This window comes from Aotus nancymaae, unplaced genomic scaffold (genome assembly GCF_030222135.1).
Source record: "Aotus nancymaae isolate 86718 unplaced genomic scaffold, 86718_ANA_hifiasm-v0.15.2.pri h1tg000065l, whole genome shotgun sequence".
Lineage (NCBI taxonomy): Eukaryota > Metazoa > Chordata > Mammalia > Primates > Aotidae > Aotus > Aotus nancymaae.
The window spans coordinates 14,604,244-14,629,170 of record NW_026988480.1 but is presented as its reverse complement, the minus strand read 5'-3'; the positions used below and the strand labels follow the sequence as shown (position 1 = coordinate 14,629,170).

Below are 24,927 nucleotides of genomic sequence, written 5' to 3'. Positions count from 1 at the left end.
GGATAAGGGGGAACTATTGTACTATGTGAGAGCCCAGGGAATATAGCAGTATTGAAAATCCACTCAATAAAGGGATGGGTGGAGAATCCACCTCACTCGGAGAAAAAGTGGAAGTTCTTTCTGTGGTTTGTAAGCTCCTGCCCCTTCTGGTTTCCCTCATCTTTCCAGCCCCATCCCCTACTTCCTTCCCTCTTGACCCACACTCTCCAGCCTCACTTCCCTCTCCTGATCCCCAGACCCATCAACCCAACCACACCTCATACCTTGCACCATTGCCTCTGCCTCAAGGATTCTTCACCACCTGTCTTATTCCCTCACTTATTTAATGAGACCTTCCTTGCTTCCCTGCCTAAAATTCCAGTACCCCCAACATCCTCCTTTTCTCTTCTCTGCTTGATTTTTCTCCTTGGCAATTGTTCCCATCTAGCTTACTCTACCTTCTTTACGTATTTTGTTTCTTATCTATCTCCCCTAGACTAAAATACAAGTTCCCTGAGGATCCAAATTATTATCTGTTTTGTCTTTTTCTTTATTCCTAGAATAGTGCCTGGAACACAGTAATCATTCAAATATTTATTTAGTGAATAAATAAATCCTCTAGGGTCTAAGTCCATTCCTTCCCCTAAATCCCTTTAACATTTTTGAACCAGAGTGAACCTGGAGGGTGAAGAACAGTTAAACGGAGGATTCTGAAAACTTAAGTCATATCAGGACAATCTAATGAATACCTAGCCTTTGTGTTAATTAACCCTAAATGTATTCGAAGAAATGTCAAAAGTGACTTTTCAAGTATTGCTACAGAAACAGAATTTGAACACTCACAGAAAGGTAAAGTTTCAATTTTTCAAGAAAATTATCTTAGCGTCAGAGCTAATGAGGAATCAGCATCCTCATAAACGCTGAGTTTCCCTGCCAATGGAGATTGTGAAAAAGATGTCAGATGTTTGCTGTCAGGGACCCTATGGGAGAAATCCCTACCATATAAAGGAAGTTTAGTCCAGAGAGCCCCCAACTTCTGCTTTGAGATTCTGTGATGTTCTGCGTGCTGTTTCGATTGTTCTGTTGCATGTGACGGTGATTTGCAGACATTTATATTTGGGAACTGTAACTGTACTTCTGCCTGCAGGTCAGGTCCCTGGCTTCCCCACCCAGTTCCTACGGGCTGCACTTTGAATCACAACACTCCCAGTGTGTAGGAGTCCAGCACAGTTGGTTGACTGGCCTTTCTTGAAGAGATTTACAGTATCAGCAGTAATTCCAACAGGAGGAATTCGTTTACTGTAATCGAGCAAGCAGATCATCCCCTATTTCTATTGAAAATTGTCATTAATATGATCTTCAGGCAATTCCTCCCAGCTAGACATGGGCCTTGCTTGAAGCAAGCTTCAATATTTCCTTGATGTAAGGTTAAAAGACCTTATGTGAATGAGCTAAAGATTCTAAAGAGCATTGAGTTGGTTCAAGGCATTTCGGTGAGAGGGCATTCTTGCTGGGAGTGGTGAAGAAGAGCATGAAACAAACATTTTTATTTGTTTGCTTTTCTGTCTTGTCATTCTTATGTTCCTAATAATCATGTTTTAAGGCTATTGCTGTTTCTGAGTCCAGCTGACAAGTTGTGGAATTCATAAGAACATTCCATGCCATAGTCAAAACATAAAACATTTATTCTTACATTTACCAAAACTTATTTTTTGTTGGAACCTAAGTTAATCACACTTTGATTCTAAAGGATACATGAACTAAACTCTAGCAAAGGTATTAAAGAGATCTGAGGCTCTGAATAAAAAAAGAATTTTTCCCGGTTCTTTAGAAAGGTACCTTCTTAAGCCCAAGTAAGGTAATTACTCTTCTGAACTTTAGACAACTTAAAAAAAAAAAACTCTTAGTCATGGCACCATGACAGTAACGAACTTCTGAAAGATGGTCTTCAGGTGATCAAAATTAAAACACAGCAAAACTCCAACCTCTGTGGTCTTACCTGTATCACTGCACTAGTGCACGTAACATTTCACAGCATTTCCAGTGACTTGAGATTTATGGTGCTGTCAGTTTTAGTATCATACTTTACAGCCATAGAAAGAAAAGTTTGTGTTTCCTATTTATTGTTGAGTAGGGGATAGCTACTATGTATAGCTATGTATAGGTTAGGATTTTTGAGGGAGGCTTGCTACTTTAATTCTGTAAAACCACAGGAGAGAATCTTCTTTTCATTTGTAAACATTTCCTTAACATTTACAGTGTTAATTTTTCCAGGGAAGCGTCCATACTCTAGGGTCACTGCAGGAAGGATTTTCCTGGCTTGGCTTGCAGCTGGTCTTTGACTCAAGTTCCTTAACTCATATATGCAAATGAACCACCAAGGGTTTTTGTCAGGGTTAGAGGAGGTGTATTAAGTGTTACACATAATAAGTATTCAACGAATGATCCATAAACCTTTTGATTGCATTAGTTTAGTTTGTGTTTTGGGGCCAATCTGTATGGTTAGAAAAATAAATGCCCACTGGTTTATGGTCAGTTTCCTCTCTCCTCCATCCTCTGGGCAGGCAGACTTACTATCTAAGTGGCCCCCCATCACAGCAACTAGAGCAGGGCAGCTCTGCTTTAATCCGCTTTATTCCATTCCCCTTTTTCCTTCAAACTTCTGCACTTATCCCATAGATCTCTCCCTTCAGTCCTGGTTGGAATCCCCAGTAGCAAGAATGGCAGTGGGTTGGGGAGAAAAAAAGGAAAAGAAAGAATGAATACTTTCAATGTCTCTACTTCACGGGTGACATTGACCTAAGACTTTACATGCGCAACTTCATGTTAGCTTTATAACATCCATGTGGAGTGATCAGTATTTTCTAATTGTATAGACAAAAGACCTAATATTTAGTTACAAAACTTGCCCCCAATTTAAATGTTTTATCCTTTTGATATGCATCTCCTGTGAGAAAAATTCTGCCAGTTAAGATGACAGAAGTCGGTTGGGAGCAGCTTGAGGAAGCCCTTCCTTAAGTTCAAGTTCGATTTAGTACTGTCCTCCAATAGTAATATTGGTAGCAGTAGGAGTAACGGCAATGAGAGTGGTCACAGTCATGCCAGGAATAATAATGGTAACAGTAGTAATGGCAGGAGTAGAAATCTCAGAAATAGTATGCCTCAATCTATTGGCGGGGTTCAATATCCAACTTGCTATCTTTTCAGCATTCCTGTTTTAAATGCCCAAACTGTACCATTCGGGTCACCAGCTGGCAGATTTGAATTTATTTTGTTTCCAGGGAACCTCTGAACACTGGCAGGACTTAGTGTTTTTATTTTATTTTATTTATTTATTTATTTTACTTTAGGTGCATACTAACACTATAAAAACACTAGAAGAAAACATAGGCAAAACCATCCAGGACATAGGCATAGGCAAGGACTTCATGACTAAATCACCAAAAGCAATGGCAATAAAAGTCAGGATGGACAAATGGGATCTAATTAAACTCCAGAGCTTCTGTACAGCAAAAGAAACCATCATTAGAGTGAATCAGCAACCAACAGAATGGGAAAAAATTTTTGATTTTCTTTTTTAACTATAACACTAATAAAGCATAATTGTGATCTTATTCAGAGTGCATGTGACACTCTTCCCCACCATATCTAAGGATCCACATAAGAATATCTGACAGCAAGGGGTTTGGACCTCAGACAGTGTGGCAGAAAAATATCATGGGAACCGAGCTTGTCCCTGAGAACCCTGAGTTTTCACCCAGTACCCACTGATTGCAGTGTAAGTGAGCCTCACCACCAGAGTGCAGGGCCAAGCAGCTCTGGGGATACCTAGCAGTCCCCGTGCTTGCCATGTTCTCTGTGCTATGTTCCATGCTGAAAGACTTTAGGTTCCCTAGCTCCCTTCCTAAATGGATCTTCAGACTTTTGAAGTATATACTTGTAAGACAAGGCAACAGGCCCCTTCATCCTATTGCTGCACTTTGCTGTTGCTGAAGGAAGATGAAATGTTACAATTATGAATTTTAGAATTGACCTTGATTTTATTAACCACCTTATAATAAAAGAAAAATAAACTAAATGTGAATGTGAGTCTTTTTGAATATCCATTCTCTTTCAGTTCTCTCACTTGAAAAGTAAGGGGCAAAATCAGAAACATAGCCTGAGATTAACAAAAGCTTCCCAGTAACATGGGATTGAGAGGGAAGACTCTGATGTTCTTCCCAAGGAAAGAATCAGGAACTCACCTTCCTTCTTGAGATCAGAGAGGTGCTTTATTCCAGAGCAGGAATTTCTTTTTTTCAAATCCCACCTCCTCTGCAGTAAGTCATCCTTTATGCTACAAGGAATTAAGTGTCGCTGAGCTGCTTAATCTGGCCTTGCCATTGGAGGGGCAGTATTTCCCAGAGGACACCCTAGCTCAGTGGCATGTAAAACTGACTTCTAGTCAGCTGGGGCTGCACATCAGCTGCCACTGTGATTGGCACTCATGGACGGCTTGTAAAAAGCCAGCACACACCCAGAAGGAGCTGTGTCCTTTCTAAAGTGGATGCCTCTTTCATATTCCATCTTGGCTTGGAAGTCATCACCGGTTGCCTGGAACATAGTAGGTTCTCAGTAAATACATGGTGCCTGAGCAAATGAAGATGTATTTGCAACTCAGTTTTTGTGACAAAGATATTTTTCAGTTTTAATAATTTATGGTCAAAAGCTAAGACATAATACATTACCATGGGGATTTCTTTTCACTTACTTGTATTATCTTAGATAAAATGGATTATTTTAAAAGAAGCTTTTGGAGGCTTTTCTAATTATATTCCTCATTGAATCATACATTTACAGGGATTTTAACTATTAGGTACAGAACTGCCTCCAGAATTCTAAGCCAATAAATGACTCACCTTGGTATAAGTGATTATTGCTTCAACATATATTCAAAATGTATCAGATAAACAATCCTACCTTCTCTGTGTGCACTTGAGCAAATCATTCAGGGTCTCTGGGTCTCATTTTCTTTATTTCTCAAGGGTAAAATTGGGTTTGATGAGTTCCAAGGACCCTGACAGCTCTAATTCTCATACATTTGGCAGAATGCTGGCAAAGGAATCCTCAAATTACTAGTCACTCTTTCTCTGTGGTGAGCCTCCTAAAGACTTCGCCCTTCATTTTCCCTTTCTTCCCAGCCCGTCTCACCATAGGAAATCTTTCTTTCTTGGCACTTACAAGGGTTTTTTCTCTCTCTCTTCCCACACTAACCCTATTGCTGTCTCATGGTTTGTAAATACTTGTAAAGAAACACATGCTCAAACACGTCGATAATTTGCAGGCTAGCTACATATGCCACCAAACTGTTAGATTTTTGAGGGTGTGAAATATGTCTGATTTCTTGTGATATTTAGGCACCCAGCACAGTGCCAGGAAACCAGCAGAGACCAGCACTACTCAAGTATAGACTGAGGACCCCTGTACCAGAAGCCTGTTTAAAGGCTGCCAGTTCCTCAGCCCACTCCAGGGCTATGTAATCACAATCTGCATAGGTGGGGCCCTGGAATCAGCATTTTTACAAGCACCCTAGGTGATTCCTCTGCACCCTGAGGCTTGACAGTCTCTGCAGTGCACAGTCAATAAATAGGTGTTGAATGCTGAACGAACGTTTCCAAAGAAAGGGAAACTTATCCCTCTCAACAAAGGTCTTAGACTCACAAAGACAGCACCAGAGAGAAAAGGAGGAAAAGCACAGAAGAAAATACAGTGCACTTAGCCCAGCAGCTCCTCTGTATCTGCTGCAAAAGAACCCCTCTGCTCTCTTAGGAAGAAAACAAAGCAAGGCTCAGTTCCTCTGAGGTGAGTGCAATCACTACATGACTTGTTCAACTCAGTGTCGCTTTCAACTCATTTATTAGGGCTGGTTCTTCCCTTGCCCCCAAATGACAACTCAAGGAAGTCCTGTAATGTACCTGGCTACTGCTAGGTAATATAAACACTACTTCGCTTTAATATGTAGAATGTACAGACACAGCTAATAGTCAAAACTCCAACTTGGGGCCTTTAATCTCAGCACTTTTAGTCCCAGCACTTTGGAGGGCCGAGGTGGAAGGATGACTTCAGCCAAGGAGTTTGAGGCCACCTTGGGCAACATAGTGAGACCCCCATCTCTAAAAGAATTAACAAATTAGTTGGATGTAGTGGTGCATGTCTCAGGTCCCAGGTACTAGAGGGGCTGAGGCAGGAAAATCACTTGGGCATGGGAGTTTGAGGCTGGGGTGAGCTATGATCACATCACTGCACCTCAACCTGGTGACAAAGGGAGACCTTCCCTCAAAACAAAACAAAACTCCAATTTGATTTGCGGTTTCAGCCGCCTTCACCTCCCATATCCTACATCTCAACCAAATTGCAAGCAGAAAGCCTGCAGCTGGGAAAGGGAATCTCTCTTTGTTCCCCACCTACAGTTTCAGCTCCTCCTCTGTCTTTAGTTTCTGACTCTTTCAGAGGAAAAGAAAGCAGGGGCAGTTCCTGCTGACAGGTGCTACTGTTGGCTGGCTTCACACTCACTGGACTCGAAGATATTTGCAGATGGCTCTTTCTGGGGGGTGGTATTGTGGTTTTATGGAAACCTCCCAATCCTGGCCTCTCAAATACAGATCCTTTAATGTGGGTGATGCCCTACATCTAAATTCTCTGTGCTGAGATATGTTCACCCCTGCACGAGACTCTCTCAAACACGATCTCAGGTGGGTTCTGTCACACACATGGCCCACATCCAGCCCCGGGGAGATTCTCATGCAAGCCTCAGGTGCCAGCCACCAGGGCCACAAAGTCTCTAAGGAGACTTAGCCTCCCCATTAAAGCAGCTAACCAGCCTGGCATTTTCCAACAGGAGGCCAACACAGGTCTGATGTGTCCCCCAACTGCAGGGACACAAACCAGCTCCATGGAAGCTGCCTTTTCTTGGCATAAAATGAAGGGGAAAAAGCCCCTGCTCCTTGAGAGAGTGGGACTCACAGAACACCAATAGCTCTTTCCAAAATTACTATTTAAAATCAATTTCTGTATAACATAAATGAAGCATTAAGAGATGTCTTACCTAATTCTCAGGCAGCCCCTTTAAAAATCTGCATTTTGGTTCAGCAATGCACTACAGTGTCTGACCTCTGCCATTGTAGAGTCACTTTAAGCCCCATAACAGAATGAGACCAGCTAGATTATTTAAACATGACTTTAAGCCAGCTCAGAGGGTAACCTCCCATTAGATAATATGGCTTACACCTTGAGCTCACTCAGAATGAACCTCCATGGGGCGGAGAGTCTTTAACTCTTCCCACCTGGGAGGTTCAGAGGCTAGATTAGAATTCTTAAGACCTGACTGAAAAGAATAAAAACCATCAAGCAGCCAGAATTCTCTCAACCACCTGTGGCCCACTTTCCAGATTCTGAATCTCCATCAAAGACCTACCTCTCCCCATTAATGGATGCCAGGAAGGGCCGTATGTTTCAGGGAAGGTCAGATGCCTTTCACCCTGACCTGTAGCCTAGTCCCCTGCAGACGCTGTCAGTCATCAGGTGGGTCGGTGTCTCTGGATGGACTTAAAGGAGTCTGAAATCCCCTGAGAAGCTATGTTAAATTTACAAGTATAAACATATCTCCTGGAAAAGGTAAATATATATATATAAATATTTATTTTTAGCAGATTCTCAAAGGGGTTCATAGTCCAAAAAGTCTTTTTGCATCCCTAGAGTTTCAGCATGATCTGAACTAGGACAATGGTGTTCTAATGTTGGCTAACAACTATTAATATAAAAGAGATACAGTAGTTGCTGCTTTTCTGAGGGGCACATGTTCTAACATCCCCAGTGGTTGCCTGAAGCTGCAGATAGTACTGAACCCTCTAATACTATGTTTTTTCCTATTCATACATATCAATAAAGTTTAATTTATAAATTAGGCATAGTAAGAGGTTGACAACAACAACAATTTTGACCAGGTGCAGTGGCCCAGACCTTTAATCCCAGGACTTTGGGAGACTAAGGTGGGAAGATTGGTTGAGGCCAGGAGTTGGAGACCAGCCTGGTCAACATAGTAAGACCCTATCTCTACCAAAAATTTAAAAACTTAGCCAGGCATGGTGGCATGCACCTGTAGTCCCAGTTGCTTGGGAGGCTGAGGTGGGAGGATCACTTGATCCCAGGAGATCAAGGCTGCAGTGAGCTGTGATCACACCACTGCACTCCAGCCTGGGCAACAGAGCAAGCCCTTGTCTCAAAAATAAATAAAAAGCAATTCTTCAATAACATAGAACAATTATAACAATATATTGTAATAAAAATTATGTGAATGTGGTCTCTCACTCCCTCTCTTAAAATACTGTAATCTTTTCAGACACAGGTTATTGAAACAGAGGAAAGAAAAACCACAGATAAGGGGGAAACTACTGTGTGTACCATAACCAGGGCATCACTTCATTAAACCTACTATCTGTAAATGGGAGCAGATGGGGCTGCCCAGAAAGAAGAGATGAAGGAAGGGTAGGATCATGACAGAGGGAAACAGAAGGAGGGAGAGCTAAGGGATCGCCATTGCAGAAAACAGAACAAATCATGAGCAAAAGCCAGGTGTGAATGTGAAATGATGTGCAATGGAGCAGCTGGAGTGTGAGGTTACACCCAGAATGTTGGGAGCTAAAGCCTGAAAGTCGGCTTGGAGCTAAGTATTGAAGGTTTTGATGTGAAGGGAGAGGGTGTGTACTTTTTTTTGGAAATGTGGGCAGACAGTAAAAATTATTAACCAAGAAGAAATATTGACATTTCACCTTGTGCTTGAGCATTTGCTTGTCTGTTTTTCCAGATAGGATGTGAGTGAAGTGTGGGGAGGCAGAATCACAATTGAAGTTATGTTTATAGTTCAATTGCCTGCACATTCCCCAACATAAGGCAGGTGCTTAATACATTTTTAGAGTAAGGAGAGAAGATGCATTGGAAGGAAGGGAGGAAAGTGGAGGAGGAAGAAAGGAGAAGGGAGAGAGAGAAAGAGAGGTAGGGGAGGAGGGAGCTGTACTTTAAGCTGTGATATATATATATATATATATGAGAGAGAGAGAGAAAGAAAAAACAGGAGACTGTTACATAGGTTCAATCAAACAGTGAGAGCCTTCACGAAGTAAGTATCCTATAGTTTTGAGTTGCTATGTTGCCGTAAAACTCAAATACTCATCCTCCTCTAAATAGCTTTTCTAGAACCTGTTTGAAACTAGTATTAAACGTTCTAATTCATTGTGAGTAGAAGGGATCTGTGTGTTGCTTCACCTATGCTGTTAGTGAATCTGTGCTCATCCATCCTATACTTTTGCCTGGTTCCCCTTATGGACAGAGCATGCATTTGCAGATGGCCAGGAGTGGAGCGTGGCTGGGGAAGAGAAGTCAGTAACTGACCCTTGGGCCCCACGTGCACCTTGGGCTTCGGCCCTTCCACCGCCTCCTCACTCAACAGGGCAACGTGTTTGTTATGCCTGGCTGACTTTTACATCCTGCCAGCCCAGACATACTGAAAACCTGACCTTCAACTCAAACCCTCTTAATCCATGTGCTCTATTATGTTTCTTTCCAGATTGAGTGGAATTTGAGTCAGCCCTAGGTTAGGATGACATTTTTCACTCTTCTAAGATTATGATTTAATCTGACCATCTCAGATCTGCCTGCAGTACTTTTCTGTTTATCAAGATAACCTTTCAGGGGTCTCTAAGCTTGTCATTTCCTCTTTGACCACATTTCATGTACATATTTCCTATTGAATTCCAATAGCACACCTTCAAATCCTGAATTCTTAGGTGTTCATTCACTTCCTTTAATAACTTTCTAGTTCATAAATGAAATTATTTTACAGAATTTTTAAGACGTGGCTCCAGATGCATCCAGGTGGCTGCCTTGACCTGAACAGTTATATATTTTCAAAAAAGGAACACAAGAACTTGATTTTTTAGAAAAATAAATCCATACCATTCCCCAAAATTAATTGCAGCTCCTTGCAGACTCAGAAGTCACCTGATTTAGAGGTAGTCTCCTAGAACCCTGAGCAGTGGATCTTGGGAACCTCAGGAATTCTCCAGTGATATCTCTACTTTTGTGAACTTAACCAAAGCAAGCACATGACACATGTTAGGTAGGAAGAATAAGCTGAAGTCATCAAGCGGCCAAATTACAGCTTCCTACAATTATAATTCCTAATTATTTAGTGAACATCTTCTACACACAGGTTGCTGAGACAGAAGACAGAAAAATTTAAAAAAAAAAAAAAGTCCTGCATAAAAATGGTTACCTTCCTTAGGGAGCTAGTTGGTAAAAGAATCAACCAGGGACACATTAATTGTAGTGCAATGCACAACAGATGTCCCCTCATAGGATTTCAGGAGAGGGGGCAGTTCATCCTGGCTGCCCTGGATCCCAGCAAGAGGACAGCTGTGCTCAGCTCCAGTCCCCATGCAGTGTCACGTTGCCAAACCTTCTGGATGTGGGGTTGAGTTTTGTTTTTAAGAAAAATGGACAATGCATATTTTATGGAGGCTCTCCTGATTTTTTATTCTTGTCAACCAATTCAAACTTTTTTTAAGCCCTGATTCCATGTGTGGAGTGGGACATCCCCGTCTGTGGCTGTGGATGGCCATGAACCGTCAGCTTCAACCTCTGGACTAGAAGTGAGGTTCTCAGAAGAGGTCAGGGTATGTCTGGAAAAGTGGGTTGAAGCCAGAGTGTCCTCATTCTCTAGTATTGGGCTGAGCACTGTGGTTTAATTCCTTGGTTTGAGAGATATCGTATATTCCCTTCTTTAAAAAAAGTAATAGGATAATCCTATCTGTGTTTTACAAAGATAATTCTGGTAGCAGATGGGCACTTGGCCCACGGTTGATAACATTAGTTAATTTAATGAATGAGAGAGAGAGAGAGTGAGGAAGGCAAGAGATTAGAGGTCAGTTAAGAGGCCCTTGCACTGCCAGGCACAGTGGCTCACAACTGTAATTCTAGCACTTTGGGAAGCTGAGGCAGGTGGATCACCTCAGGTCAACAGTTCAAAACCAGCCTGGCCAACATGGTGAAACCTTGTCTCTACTAAAAATACAAAAATTAGCTGGGCATGGTGGCAGATGCCTGTAATCCCAGCTACTCAGGAGGCTGAAGCAGGAGAATCACTTGAACCCGGGAAGCAGATGTTGCAGTGAGCCGAGATCACACCATTGCACTCCAACCTGGGCAACAGAGCAAAAACGCTGTCTCAAACAAAAAAAAAAGTTTTTGTAATGATGCAGACAAGACATAATGAGGTTAAACAAAGGGAAATGAAAATGGAAAGTAAGTGATAAATGTGGAAACTATCTGAGGGGAAGAGTGAGGCCTTTGTGGAGGTCACTAATGTGGTTCACCAAACTTCCCTGGTTCTCCCCCTTTCTAAGAGTTGACACTTTGGCACTTCCTGGTCTCCTTGCATTCGTGTGGTGTCATGTGACCAGTTCTGGCCATTTCAAGAGAAAGTGATGGGGGCTACTTCTGGGCCAGAGCATTTAGTTTCCATTCTCAAAATCTCTCTTTCTTTCAAGATAGTAGGTGCGCCACCAGCTTGGCCACCTAAGTGACTACAATGAACTGAGCCCCCTGATGATTTAGGACACATAAGGAAGTAAACTGTACTGGGATTTTGAGGTTGCTTGTTACTGCAGCATAACCTAACCTACCCTGACTGACCCATTTCTATTTGCCCCTTTTGTCCACATTGCAGTAGACAAAATAAAAATAATACTATTTTATTTCTCATAAGCAAGACCAACCGTCCTGGCAGAAATCCATGAGACATTTGCAGAAAACATTTGTAATTATATAGGTTATACAACCATATTACATTCTAGCCCCATTAATAGTCCAGTATTTACTGTTTTTTTTATGAATTTTCTCAGGATTCTATTTTTGATGGCCCTTTTCTCCCAGTAAAGTGAAGAATTAATGTAATTATTTTGTTAAAACTGTTAATTGCCTTCTTTTTAACTTAGGACATATGAAAGCCTTTAAAATGAATGTGTGAATTGAATGACTAATTTACACATCAGTACAAAATCACCAAATTACTCATACAATATATTCATAATCCTACTAAAGAATTCCACTGTAGAGATGGAAAGAGAAAATAAGAGTGAGAATAATAATATTTATGATATGAGTAACTTACCATTTAACAACAGTAACATTTGCTATACAATTAAAGTCATTTTATTGCAGGTTTCTTTTCAAAGAATCTGGAACAGAATTGTAAATCTGGCAAAGGCATACTTTGAATCCTATATCTCAAAATATAAAAATAGATGTCACTTGAGACAGAATTATTGTTTATTGTGTATCCCAAGCAACACTGGGATCCATGTGGTCCCAGAATCATGTCTTAGATTTCATCTGTAAAGTGAGAAAATATATGCTATCTCCTCTTCTTAAAAACAAAGCAAGAGCCAGTGAAGTAAGATCTGTAAACCCTTTTTGGCAACCCTGAAGTTGTATAGGAACAAAATTGAATTGCCTGTTTAGGAAGTTTAAAGTTCAGCCTAGATAAGAAAGATTCATGGAGATATGAGGAAATTAAAGAGAGAACATAGTCAGATTCTTAAAAAGAAATCTCTTGCTATATACTCCAGCTTCCACAGCCTTCTAAAGGAATCAGCTGCCACATCTTTGTCACTTAACTTTTTTTAATCTGAGCTGACAGATCACTGGAGAATAACTGTAGGGAATAATCCCCACACTGGCACAGGGGATGAATTAAATCAACCATGAAAATAAGCACTGGCCCATGTGTCTATAGCCTAAAAGAAATTTGAGTGAACATAGTGCTGTGTTTAAACCAGGCACAGTAGCCATTGAATTGCCTGTAATATTTTCTCCTACAAATCTCCATTTGAAGGAAAAGGTAAACACTGATACTTTGAAAGCCAGGGTGCATCTTGCTTTATCTGCTAAATTTAAAGAATTATTTTATTAACATAAGAATATAAACTCAGCATATTTCTCCCTTCCCCCCATACCCATAGCATCATTTTTAGTGAATATGGCTTATGGGTTCTCTTCTACTTTAATTTTTATGAAAGCAAAAATATCCCTGGAAAACACATGCTCAATAAATGTTCACTGTAATTTTAAACCTTTTAACCTCCAAGGTGGATTGGCCTTCTAAGAAGTCACCAAAGATGTAAATTAGTGTTTTGCACATTGACAGAGGAAAAATAGTGGGATTGAATGTGACATGAGCACTTTTTTAAGCTGCTTCCTATCTCACCCAAATGTATATTCTGTCCTTAAATGCATTTGGTTTCAAGAAGAGAGTGAAGCAGAGACAGTGAATCTCAGACCTCTCAGGAAAACAACAACAACTTGATTATCCATGTATTGGAGAATTTGCAGAGCACAGAGAACTGATATCCAAGGAGAGTCACATTGTTTCTGCCATGTTCTTCACCAAGCCTCTGCCAAACTCTGTAAGGAAAGAATACTACTAATTCTTGTGCAAGGGCTAGATTCTCTGATGGATAAATTTGGTCTCATCTGCTGAGAAAATAGATTTCAAATCAAGAATCAACGTTTCCATAAACAGTCTATGGATTCCTTGCAAGTTATCCAAACATCAGTTAAGCAAAATCAAGGAACATGTAGAATCTATCCACCAGAATTCAGTCAAAATGCCCTCTCAAACCCTGGGAGTTCTGATTTTCTATTGTATCGACACCTGGAAAATACTTGAAATTTGATGGGAAAAGGCAGAGAGGGTTATTTAAATTTTTTTGTCTTAAGGAAGATCTTATTAAAATGTTTAGTATTGATAGGACTGCATTTTATTCTTTAACTCATGCTGTAGGCTTTTTGGAGAAGCAAAAATTTCCATACCAAGCTCCTCACAGCTGAATATCTGTAACAGTGATGTTTTCCCAGCACCTGGGGAGAATTCAGCTAAGCCCCAGGTTGTCCTAGTTGGTCATAAGATTCGCAGCTCCAGTTTCCCACCTCTGCACACTTTAAGAGCCTTTTTTGTGTTTATTTCTCCTTTCCTACCACACTACCTGAAATACTTTGCCTTCATGGAAACTGCATTTATTAAGAAATTCATATGCATATACCCACTTAACACAGATTTACATCTTAACACATTTATATTTTTTATCAAAGATGTTTATTACCTTCAAAGTTTCTCTTTGGTGTGAATTCGCCAGTTTCATCACACTGGATAAGCTTGACATATGGATTAACACATGCAAACTTATTAGAGGTAAACAAGAATTTCATTAGGCAAGCTGGGTGTGGTGGTACATGCCTGTAGTCCCAGTTATTCTGAGAGGATCACTTGAGTCCAGGAGATCAAGGTCAGGCTGAGCAACATAGTGAGACCTCCCCCACTCTAAAAAAGAAAAAGAATTTTATTAAGCTTATTTGATATTGAAAATAATTCATCATGTCCTCCAGAGATCCTGATATAAAATATATAAATCATATATATATATATATATATATATATAAAATTCTAAAAATTTCTTCATTTATAAAATGGTCATGTCTGACTATAATAGACAGTGACACCCTCAGGTTATTTGTAAGTGGGCCCCCCTCATAATATTAGTTCCATACATGTATGGATTAGTTTGTGTCAAAAAAAAAAAAAAAAAAAAGATGGCATTCCAAGGTCAAATGAGTTTGGTCAGTATTGGATAGAAAATGTTAATCAGGTTTCTTTAATGCTGAAATTCTGGCCATTAATATTCTAATGCTCACTGGATTTCCAAAAATAGGATGAAACATGCAATATCTCCCAAATAATTTTTTGGCCATTGGACACTTTTTTTTCCATGGAACATATGTGGGAACTAGCATCCTGTGGAATAGTCCTAGGGAATATTTCTTAATCTATCAGGAACAAATGTCTACTGCTGACTTTTCAAAAGAAGGTTCATGCCAAAGTTGGTATCATCAGTGGAGCCAAAGATGAATTTGGTCCCATATAGGGTCTAGATCTCAGCCTAGGGCAAGAAACTCAATTTAATTAGTGTCCTAGGCTGGATCAGAATATCACAATGCTGACTCAAGCTGAAGAAGACAGATTTTAAAACCAGAATGCTCATTTTAGTTTGCAAAGAAAAATATAATTGTCGAGGGACCCTAATATTACTTACTCAGAGATGCAGTGGCCACACGTATCTACACAATGGGAATGCCCGCCAGCTGGACTAGATAGGGCATGGCCTCTGACCACCACTCCAACTTCAGAATTGGCTTCTGTAATGCTGTCTTTCTGTACTTCCAGTAATGACTAACCTTCATCTGATAGACACTTAGTTTCTGTCAGTATGTTAAAACCTTCACCAGTTCAAGGATATCTAGATATTCTATACAGAAACAATGTCTAGTCCATGCAGAAGAGATGAAAATGGTTACTTCATCTCAATTTACAGTGGCCCAATATTATTTTATCCCACATGTATAATTGCTCATATCACTGTGAGACTACAAGCAGCAAATAAATGGGAAGCCATCTGTGTCTTTAATGTGTCTTGGTGTAATGTATATATTATATATAACATTGTAAATATGTAGTATATAATTATATGATATATAATATTGTAAATATATGATCGTATAATATATAATAAATATAATAATATGCTATTAGTATATGTCTGTACATATGAGAGAAAGTAAGCCAAGAAGACCTCATGTGATTGTGCTTTTACCAACCCATTATAGATTTGCTCTATGGAAATTCATAGCTTGCCTCTCTGAGGGCAATTTCTGCTTTAAGAGTACTCTAACATGGCCTGTTACATAGTATAATCACCTCTTATGATAATTTTAAAATATATACTTTGATTCCTATAATTATTTGATTCTTAGGCACTGAAGTCACTTCCCCCTATGGAAAGTCAAAATGTTTTGGAGTTTATGCCTGGTCCCCAGCTGGAATCAGTGACCCACTGGTGTTGGGAGGACTCAGGGAATAAAGGAACTCGGTGAGGCAGGATAAACTCCAAGGTGTAATTTATGCTTCAGAGCTCCCTGGAATCAGGATGAGACTGGGACTTGCCCTGAAATCCTGCCTTTGATTGGCTCCTTGCCCTCCCATCCTGCTGTCCTTGCTCCTCTCCTGGTTTCTCCTGGGAGCCCTTCTTTAAATCATTTGCACTGAAATCCTTGGCTCAGGGTGTCCATTTGAGAGAGTCCAATTTAGGAGACTTACTTTATAAAGCTGTTGAGAAAACCAATGAAGAGATTAACATCAAATGCTTGAAACAGTGCCTGACACATAAGAATTTGCTGTTATCATATAAAATGTAACCAAAGTTTTGAAACTAATTTTGTTTAAAGTTTCATGAAACACATGTGGGAACTAGCATCCTGTGGAATAGTCCTAGGGAATATTTCTTAATCTATCAGGAACAAATGTCCAGTGTAATACATGCATATGGTTAAAAATCAATTCAATCCAGAAGGCTTCTGAGAACATGCCAAATTCTCAGCCATCTTCCTCTCCACCCTCATAAAATATATAAATTTTAACCATTTCTGGTTTTAGGCTTTATGAGTTTACCTCCATATTCCCAGAGACTTTCAATTTATCTTTTATTAACTTGATATATCATCTGTTCATTTCCAGCTATGGAATATGAGGGTTTAGTTCACTTATAACATCTCTCACTTCTCTAAGAGAAGCATAGCACTATTTTTAGTTAACTTTATAACTTTAAGTAGCATATTTAAGTCTCTATTTGTACTGTCAACTACAGAGCCATCTCTTCATTCTCCATGTAGTGCCTTGGTTCTCCCTTCCCCTCCTCCTCCCTGCCACCAAGCTTTCTCTTCCACATAGTCAAGGATGATAGCTTTTGTGTTCTCGTGAAATCTTTCATGTTTTGTTTATGGGTTGTCCTGAGAATTGCAAGCCAGTAAAAAAAACTCTTGGCTTTAATACGGCAACCTTATTATTTCCTGCAGAGCCAAAAGCATATGTAGTGATCAGGTGCCAGCTAGGGATGCCCTTACTGAGGACACCAGAAAGGGTTTCTGATTTGCATCCCTGGTTCAGCTCCCTGAGATGTTCTTACCTAAGGGATATGTGTGTATGTTCCATTTACTAACTCAGATTCTTCCTTTTGGGTTGCTCAAAATTCATTTTTTTTCTTCTTCTAGAGATCTTAGTGGGGAGCAAAAGTGCACAATAAATGCACAGTTAGGGAGGCAAGGGCTACATCAGGGAACACAGGTTTTTCCATGGGCCCAGTGATTCTTTACAACTGGGGCTAAACTGGGAATTGCTGACCCCAGTTAGGGACAAATCTATCTGGAGAACTCTTAGATGCCACCCCAGCGATACTCTAGAGACAACATGTCACAGAGTTCTGTGGACGAGGTAAGCTGATGCCTACTTACTTTCCTTAAACTGGCACCAAGCCTGAGCACAGTGCTGCTGCTGCCCTATGTCTAAACATGGAGGAAGCATTTTCTTGCCATCAACACAAACTAGTGGCATGAATAACGTATACCATGGCCCTTCTCCACCTCCCTTCCATTCATACCTCTCACCTCCCTTCCTGCAACCACCACACTGCCCCTGTGTGACTCAAATTAGCACCTTTATCTTCAAAATGCACATTTACATTTCTCATCAGCAGGTTTTAAACAAACGATTTGCCTGCAGTAGGACTGAGGTACAACTGTACACTTTCTCAAGAGCTGAATGAGCAAGACCCTTCTTCCATTTAGGCTCAATAATGAGATACCTGAGCCACCTCTTCTCACAAGCACAGCCATGGAGGGAATCTTCCGGCAGGTGAGCAGTCATCTTTGCTCAAACCCTTAGGAGAAAATTGGTGGCTCCATCAATACAAGGAATTCCATCATGGTAAGAGGTTTTGGGAAGTATCCAGGATATTCACTGTATGGATATCCAGGATATTCCCAAGCTATGTAAGCTTGGGAAGGTCACTTAACCTTTATGAGACTGAGTTCTATATGTATAACTTGGCAATAACATCATCTATCCATACAGTTGTCTTGAAAAGCTAATTTATCATATTAAATGAAGGTATCTTCAAACTATGAAGCACTGTCTTACTTTTAACCCAAATTTCCTTGGCTATCCTCTGCCTGCATAGTGTCCAGCTTCCATGTCTTCCCCAGCATCTGTTGAAGCCACTGGTGTGGTGTCTTGTGTGCACTTAAAAATGAGTCAACAGTTCCTTTTGATAGTAACCCCAGCTCTCTGCCCTGACAAACCTGTGTCTCTCCAGTGGGCAGTGTGTTTCTCCCTATGCTGGCATCCTGCCCAAGGCTCTCCAATGGCTCCACCAGGACAAACCTTGGTGGTGGCTGCCCTGACCCCTCAGGACCAAAAAGCCATGAAGAGCAGAGGAGAATTATGCTCTTGCCCTGTGTCTTCCCAAGGCAATGTAGCTTGGTCCCCAGTGTGTGAACATAGAGAAACAGCTTTTTTCTTACAGTAAGATACACGTAACATATAACGTGCCATTTTAACTATTTACCACTTTATTAAATTTTCTATTTTAACTATTAACTAAGTGTACGATTCAGTGGCACTAAGTATATTCTCAATGTTGTCGAACCATTTCCACTGTCTAGTTTCAGAACTATTTCTTCACCTTAAAAGGAAACTCACACCATTGGCAGCTCCTCCCCATCCCTTCCATCCTCAGACCCTGGCATCCACTCCTCTGCCTTCTGTCTCTATGGATTCGCTTATTCTGGACATTTCATATAAATGGAATGTGGCCAAGGCTGTCTGGCTTCTTTTGCTTAGCATTGTATTTTCAAGGTTACTCTTTTTGTTTTTCCTTGGTGTTCCTTCTCTCCCTAGGACCAGGCTCTTGCACCAGGGGGCTGGGATGAGGGCGGGTTTGGATGAGCATTACCACAAGGCTTCTTTCTAGGATTTCTGATCACTTTCAGTGATAGGCCCTGCTGCTTCCTTCCTCCTTAGCATGAGTTTTCAGCCCTTTGTGAAGATATCCGGATGACGCTACTCCAGCTCCCAGACATACCCAGAGGTGTGTGAACAGCAGTGAGTGAAGGCTGTGCTCCTTCCTAATAGGCTCTTACACCCAATCCACCAGTTTGCCAGCCATGCCCACATATGCCTGAGCCTGAGAAGTTCAAGTAAATGCTGAAGTGGAGGTGCCAACTAGAGTGATCATAATAGTATGATGTTATATATATTGGCATAAAGTAGGTGAAGATGTTGCAGAAATCCTACTTCCTTTAACGTTTGAGCACCGTTTTGCTTTCTGTACCTTGCTAAGTATAGGACACATTTGTATTTTTCCAGAATCTTCCACATACTTGCTTTTCAAGTGCTTTTGAGTTTTCTTGTGTAAATCCCACTGGATATAATTCTGATACCTCTGATGATGTGGCTCTATTTATGGGTAGGGGTTTACTGAGGAAACTTGTAATAAAGATTCAATATGAGAAATTGTTTCCAATTTACCGTTAATATATAGAAACTGAACAAATAGAGAAATGCGGGATTCTTTGCTACTCCTTTGTCATATCAAATTATTTATTTGGGGAAGTTTCAAGACACTGGCTTTGCCGTAACATCCTTCTCTCTAGGATATTCAGTCTGATGAAATTTTGTTTTGTGTTTCTTTTTCAAAATTTTAAAGTTTTAAATTTTTGGAATGTATTTCTGTGCATCCCCTTTCCTTTCATAGCTGCTGTTTCTGTAAATTTTACATTTAATATTGACCTATGTTGTGTATAGTAACAAGACAGAGAGGAACCCATCATAAAAGGGCATAAATACCAGGGAAGAAAGTAAAGTCTTTAACCTTCCATGCTTAGGGTCAGAATTTTACCCCAACAAGCATCATTTTATCTGCAAACTTTCTTTGTAGTTCAAATATTAATACATCCTTGAACCCTTCTAACTTTATTCATCTTATTTTCTCACTCTTCTATGTCCATATTTCACTATGCTTTATGCAATGAGCCATTTCGAGGCACCATATTTTCACATTTTTTAACTCTCATTTTCACGTTAGTGTGTAGGTAGCTTTGGTGTTTTTTAGACCCAAGTTACATTCATATATACCCTTCCTGCTTTTCTTTGCATCTGGTACAAACCTGAACATATTTTATTCTCTGTCATTTTTTGCTTGCCGATGTCAAATTAGTCTGTATAACTCTAAGGGGTTTTGCTTAGGTTTATACCTTTCCAGTCAAGCTGCTGTTACGGAAAACAAATATTCAAGCAATGTGAACTTACGGACATAGAAGAAGGAAGACACATTCGAGACCATGGCTCATTAGTAGGTTAGGGTCTGCTGCACCTACTTGTCTGCCAATATCTATCTGCCAATATTCCCAGACTTTCCTGTTTCTAAATGCTGATTTAGATAAATGCTTTTCTAACCAAAATGAAACGGTATGGTATTCAAGTCAACCATGGAAATAAGCATTGACATATGTTCCCCCACCTGAAAGACATCAGGATAGGCTTGATTTGAATCAGGCAGGAGGCCAGACGCAATCAGGCCCCTGAAGTCTGGAACTCCACCAGGAGAGATCAGGCCCCCACTGCCCCAGGATCCTCCAGACTGCAGAAAATCTGGGGAGGTCAGAATTGAACGGGGCTCCCAGATCTTTGATAAAATGTGAGATAGGAGAAAGGGGGAAATGGGAAAAGCAGGCCTTTCTCTAAAAGGTCCAATAAACAGGATGATGCCGGGGTACTTTCCAGGCCTCCCTCATGCCATCTCTATCTCTACGATCCTATCATAAGCCCCAGATCACCCTGGCTTTACATGCAAGGCAGGCCACACACTGGACTGCTTGCACAGACCCAGAACTGTTCAATGGCCCAGTAAGGACTTGCTATCCCAACTGGACTATCTTGGAAGCCCTCCATGGTACGTGAGATCACAGAATTGGTGTTTGATACCCCTTGTGTTGGTCGCATTGTCATTTCACCAACATAGCTACACTTTCCTTTAAGCAAACCTGATTTATATGTTTAAAATCTCACTTACACCAAAGATTAATTGAGAGGATGTGTCTTCCCACCATGTTCACAAGATAGGCTCTCCACCTTCTCTAGGGTTTAAAAGCATTCAAAACTCCCTAGACCCTCAATTCCAGGCAATCCATTCTCCACATTGTCCCTCAGAAACATCAACCAAGCCATGCTGTCATCTGGGTGTCTCCAGCCTGGAACATCCTCTCTTCCTGCGCCTCACTCTCCTAATCTCTCTTTGTCCACACTCCCATCTGCCAGGAATGCTACCTTGGTCTCTGTAGCCCACAGAGGCCCACCTCTTCTGACTCTCCCAGCACTTTTGGTCAGTTTTACACTGTTGATCGTTCAGTCAATTAACACGTATGTCTCAAGCATCTACCATTAGCAGCATTCTGCAATGGGTACCTCCAAACCTGGTTGTTTCCTATGAGTTAATCTTATTTCTCCAAATAGTTTGTAAGCTCTTTGAATGAAGGACAATGTCTCCTTTTTAAACCTTACATATTACTTGGCATGTGATCAGTGCCCAGCTGGCATTCCATAAATTTTAAAAAAGGTTCTTAACTTCACAAAAATTGTCACTGGCTGATTTTTTTTTTTGGAGAAAATTCTTCAGGTGCCCTCAATATATGGTTCAATGTACGCATATTTTTCAGAACTTATTTGTTGTGCGAAGGCAGGTATATCGTAAGTCACTTTAGAGAACCAGAAGATTGTTTTTTTTAAGACAGAGTCTTGCTCTGTCACCCAGGCTGGAGTGCAGTGGCGCGATCTCAGCTCACTGCAACATTTGCCTCCTGGGTTCAAGAGATTCTCCAGCCTCAGCCTCCCAAGTACCTGGGATTACAGATGTGTGCCACCATGCCCGGATAATTTTTGTATTTTTGGTAGAGACAAGTTCACCATGTTGGCCAGTGTGGTCTCGAACCACTGACCTCAGGTGATCTGCCTGCCTTGGCCTCCCAAAGTGCTGAGATTACAGGCAGTTAATTTTTTTTAATGAGCATTTTTAAAAATAGGGACTAGTTTGATGTTGTGAATGGCAGTTATTACCTTTGGAAATCTTGACTAATTCTAAGTAGGAGAGGCAGGAAAACATCACAACCGAGGCCTGTGGGTTTGGTATTGATCCTTATGTATTTATTTGCTCGTGGGCTTGTTAGACAGCTTTTAGACTGAGATTTAGGCAAAGAAGAAAGTGAACTTGGTTTTTCATCATAATTTTCTCTAGATCATTTTTAGGTCAAACGAACCAGCTTCCTGCTGCAGAAATTGTTCAGTGCTACATGGGCATGTGAGAACAAATTTTGCATGCTCAGTGCTAAGGCAGCTTCTCCCACCAACTCTACCTTTCTCACAATAAGATCTTAAAAGATGATTTCTTCCCCACAGGTCTTAGATGCTGTCCTGTCCTTGAGTGCTGATGTTTAATCACCACACTGGTTCACAGTTACCTGCTATCAGCCTTCCGGTTTGGGGATTCTGTCCCTTTAATCAGCAGGCAAAAAATTCAGACTCAGGCTTTTGACCCTGCAAAATGGAGCAGCATGTACTATTTTTGAATTTAAAAAAGTATATAGAAATTTGACACTAAGACGTCTAAGCAAATGGGTGGAGATCTGAAGTAGCAAGTGAAAATGGTACCATTAATGATACCGATGATGGATGAAAAGGCAATTGCAAACAATTTAGTTCTTTGTTCTTAACTCCAGTCAAGCACTTACCAAAAGAATTAAACTAGTTGAACTTCAACAGTCTAAATGAAATCTTGAAAGCCTGAGTGTATTTCCTAAGCAGTATGGAAAGGAAGAGAGAGAGAAAGTAGTTAAACACATCTCCATTCCTAGCACACATCTTGGTTTGCATTGTTTACTACCTGTTAAAGTAATGCCTGATGTGTTATATGCTGGTCCTCCCAAAATTCTAAACTTTCCCCAGAAGTGACCTTATTTCTCCCAGTGCCTCACAACCCTTTTAAATACCAAAGAGATTCAGGGGGAGAGGATTAGAATTTTATAAAGGAGACCCTTCTCCGCTTGCACTGAACAGGCTGTCAAGACCCAGCAAAACACTTTGTCATGTTATCTCACTCCGTATTCGCTTTCTCTCCTTGTAGCTACCTCATCCCTGAACTCCCAGCTCCAGCAGCTCCAGCTCCAGCTCCAGCAACAGCAGCAGCAGCAGCAGCCTCCCCCGTCAACCAACCAGCACCCGCAGCCAGCCCTGCAGGCACCCTCGCAGTCCCAGCAGCAGCAGCCGCCGCAGCCCACCCCACCCCAGCAGCCACCACCCGCCTCCCAGCAGCCACCAGCTCCTACATCTCAGCTGCAACAGGCGCCTCAGCCCCAGCAGCACCAACCCCACTCCCATCCGCAGAACCAGAACCAACCATCTCCAACCCAGCAGAGCTCCAGCCCCCCGCAGAAACCCAGTCAGTCTCCAGGACATGGCCTGCCTTCACCGCTCACGCCACCCAATCCTCTACAGGTATGCTCTCCCTGCTCCCCGTCCACCCCCAGGAGCACCAAGGACCTTTCCACGGGGTAGTGCCATTCCCAAAGGCAGAGGGCCAGCAAAACTTAGCATCCAGTTCTGCGGTGTCTAATTCAAATTGATCTCTTAGACATAGGGAAGAGGAAGCAACTAGCAGGCAACTGGGGATGCATGTAAACGAAACAAACAGCAGCCCATTTCTGTTGCCCTCCAAAGGATAAATGTTATCTGTTTCCTTCTGTGAGAGGCCAGCACTCTAAGTGCACTTGGAGCCTGTAATAATTCCATTTTATGATACTTTTTGAAGGCAGCAAAGATAGCATCCAATTAAAATTATTACTAGCACAGTTTTGTAGCCCCGTGGAGAACTGCATCCACTGTCCATGAGGCATGGTGGTTATTTCTCTATATTATGAATACAACAGTGTCTCACCTTAAGTACTTTGTGCTCTTTTGTTTCTATTTTTCTAAAGACTCTCTGGGGTTAGGAGGGCGAAGAAATTTAGCCCCAGTCTTATGTCCCAGATTCCAACCATTACTCCACAGACTAACAAGTACTCTAAATTCATGCCAAGAGCCTCAACAAATATGCATCTTTATAAAAGAATAAAACTTCTATAGGTTTACTTTATTACTGCAAGGCTGAGGGCATCATAAATAGATATTTCAGGCTAATCGTGAGAGCTCATCTGTAACCTACCTATTGAGAAGGAATGGATAGGTGTATTCAGGAATACATATACATATATATGTATATATAATACACACACATATATATGTATATATAGACATATATACACATATATATTATATATATCTATATATACACACACACATATATATATACATACACACACACATATATATAAAACTTTAAACTTCAGAAAACCATGTTTAACTTAGGTGCCTTTAAAATAAATTAGCTTCAAAACATAATAACCGTGATGTCATCATATCAGATCCAGACATTAATAACTCAGCCAAGCCATCCATTCTTTGACTTGCACAATGACGTTTTTCCCTGTGAGATTTCAGATGACTTCATGTATTTGTAGTACTATGACAAAGTCCAACAGAGTGAGCAGCCTATGCACCTGTTTCAAATGCCATCTCATCCCCCGCCATAGTGGTGAGTATGAACCTCAGTCAGGCAGGCTCTCCCCAGCCTGAGGATGACAGTAGCGATGGTATCCTTGGCTCCTAAGTAGAAAAGTATACAAAATAAAGACAGGTTGGTACATGGACAGAGAGGCAGGAGGATTAGAGACGTGATATTTTAGAAGCTAGTTTGTTGTCCCATTGCTTTGTGTCTTTCAATACGGATTATCAGTGGTGGCCCAAAGCATTCCTAGAAATGAATGTATATACATATTTGTATATACATACATGTATATGTATATGTATATGTATATGTATAT

General features: G+C 40.9%; 1 protein-coding gene and 1 non-coding gene across 4 annotated transcripts in view; one reads left to right on the top strand and one right to left on the bottom strand.

Moving 5' to 3' along the window:
- Positions 1-24,927, top strand: part of POU6F2 (POU class 6 homeobox 2) — a 469,381-nt gene that overhangs the window by 319,729 nt on the left and 124,725 nt on the right. For all 3 annotated transcript variants that reach the window (XM_064366754.1, XM_064366753.1, XM_064366752.1), the window contains exon 5: positions 23,133-23,503. In XM_064366754.1, the coding sequence (XP_064222824.1) occupies positions 23,133-23,503 (371 nt within the window). The remainder of the gene's footprint in view (positions 1-23,132; positions 23,504-24,927) is intronic.
- LOC135270763 (small nucleolar RNA SNORA20) lies at positions 15,386-15,517 on the bottom strand. Its single transcript, XR_010338896.1, has one exon. It is a non-coding gene; the product is annotated as a small nucleolar RNA SNORA20 (small nucleolar RNA).